This window comes from Epinephelus moara, chromosome 24 (genome assembly GCF_006386435.1).
Source record: "Epinephelus moara isolate mb chromosome 24, YSFRI_EMoa_1.0, whole genome shotgun sequence".
Classification (NCBI taxonomy): domain Eukaryota; kingdom Metazoa; phylum Chordata; class Actinopteri; order Perciformes; family Serranidae; genus Epinephelus; species Epinephelus moara.
The window spans coordinates 44138085-44139998 of record NC_065529.1 but is presented as its reverse complement, the minus strand read 5'-3'; the positions used below and the strand labels follow the sequence as shown (position 1 = coordinate 44139998).

General features: G+C 42.9%; 1 protein-coding gene across 3 annotated transcripts in view; it reads right to left on the bottom strand.

Moving 5' to 3' along the window:
- The window catches only part of LOC126385587 (zinc finger protein OZF-like), a 98696-nt gene that overhangs the window by 66065 nt on the left and 30717 nt on the right, over positions 1–1914 (bottom strand). For 2 of the 3 annotated variants that reach the window (XM_050037384.1, XM_050037385.1), the window contains exons 3-4: positions 343–426; positions 91–174 (exon numbers count right to left, since the gene is read on the bottom strand). The exons of the other annotated variant lie outside the window; for it this stretch is intronic. In XM_050037384.1, coding sequence (XP_049893341.1) covers positions 91–174; positions 343–426 — 168 coding nt within the window. The remainder of the gene's footprint in view (positions 1–90; positions 175–342; positions 427–1914) is intronic. 3 annotated transcript variants of the gene reach the window in all.

The window sequence follows — 1914 nt, the reverse complement described above, 5'->3', positions numbered from 1 at the left end:
CTGCCACATGTTTTGCATGTAAACAGTCTCTCTCCTGTATATGTGTGACTTCAACTGGAACCTCTGTGCTCAAGTCATGCACCTTTACACCTGTGTGCGTCCTCATGTGGACTGTCAAGTTACTGCTAGATCTGAAGTGTTTCCCACATGTTTTGCAAGTATACGGCTTCTCACCTGTGTGAGTCCTCATGTGGGCTAACAAGTGACCATTATGTCTGAAAGCTCTCCCACATACTTCACAAGTATGTGGCTTCTCACCTGTGTGGATCATACAATGCCTTTTCAATAATGATGTGTCAATGAATCCTTTCCCGCAGGTCTTGCAAGTATACGGCTTCTCACCTGTGTGAGTCCTCATGTGGACTAACAAGTAACCATTATGTCTGAAAGCTGTCCCACATACGTTACAAGTATACGGCTTCTCACCTGTGTGAGTCCTCATGTGGACTAACAAGTGACCATTTTGTCTGAAAGCTCTCCCACATACTTTACAAGTATGTGGCTTCTCACCTGTGTGGATTCTCATGTGCCTGGTCAATTCGGACACATCCCTGAATCTTGTCCCACATGTTTTGCAAGAAATCGGCTTCTCACCTGTGTGGCTCTTTCGGTGTTTCTGCAATGTTGACTTGAACTCAAAAACTTTCCCACATACGTCACATTTTAAAGGCTTTTTACCTGTCTTTAACTTTATCACAGCAGAGGTGTGTGGACTGTTCCTGTTAATTTCACTTTCATGATGTCTTTTCTCTGCTTGAAGCTCTGTGTTTCTAGTTGATCCTGAGTCTCCATGCTGGTATTCTTCCTCATCTTGGCTCTCAGCTACATGAGAGTTGTGAGAGAGCAGCTGGTGCTCACTGGTTGCTTCTGATATCACAGAGCTTATAACTGGCATTTTAAATACAGACTCTTTCTCTGCTGCACTTTGAGTGTCATCATGAATGACATATTCAACTGGAACCTCTGTGCTCAAGTCATGGACCTTTACACCTGTGTGCGTTCTCATGTGGCCTGTCAAGTTACTCCTAGATCTGAAGTGTTTCCCACATGTTTTGCAAGTATACGGCTTCTCACCTGTGTGAGTCCTCATGTGGATTAACAAGACACCATTACGTCCGAAAGCTCTTCCACATACGTTACAAGTATACGGCTTCTCACCTGTGTGAGTCCTCATGTGGAATAACAAGTGACCATTGTGTCTGAAAGCTCTCCCACATACGTCACAAGTATACGGCTTCTCACCTGTGTGAGTTCTCATGTGGACTAACAAGACATCATAACGTTTGAAAGCTCTCCCACATACTTCACAAGTATACGGCCTCTCACCTGTGTGAGTCCTCATGTGTATGATCAATTCTTGATTAAATCTGAAATCTTTCCCACATATTTTACAGTAAACTGGCTTGTCATCTGCATGGATTTTAACATGTTTTTTCAAAGCTGTTATGTTATTGTATTTTTTCCCGCCGGTCTTACAAACGTATGGCTTCTCACCTGTGTGGGTTCTCATGTGGACAGTCAGGTAATTTCTCAATCTAAAAGCTCTCCCACACGTTTTGCATGTATATGGCCTCTCACCTGTGTGGGTTCTTAAATGTCTTTTCATAAGATATTTTTCACTGAATCTTGTCCCGCAGGTCTTGCAAAGGTACGGCTTCTCACCTGTGTGTTTTCTCTGGTGTCTCTGCAATTTTAACTTGCACTCAAAATCTTTCCCACATATGTCACATTTTAAAGGCTTTTTACCTGTATTTAAGTTTATCACAGCAGAGGTGTGTGGACTGTTACTGTTCATTTCACTTTCATGATGTCTTTTCTCTGCTTGAAGCTCTGTGTTTCTAGTTGATCCTGAGTCTCCATGCTGGTATTCTTCCTCATCTTGGCACTCAGCTACATGAGAGTTGTGAGAGAGCA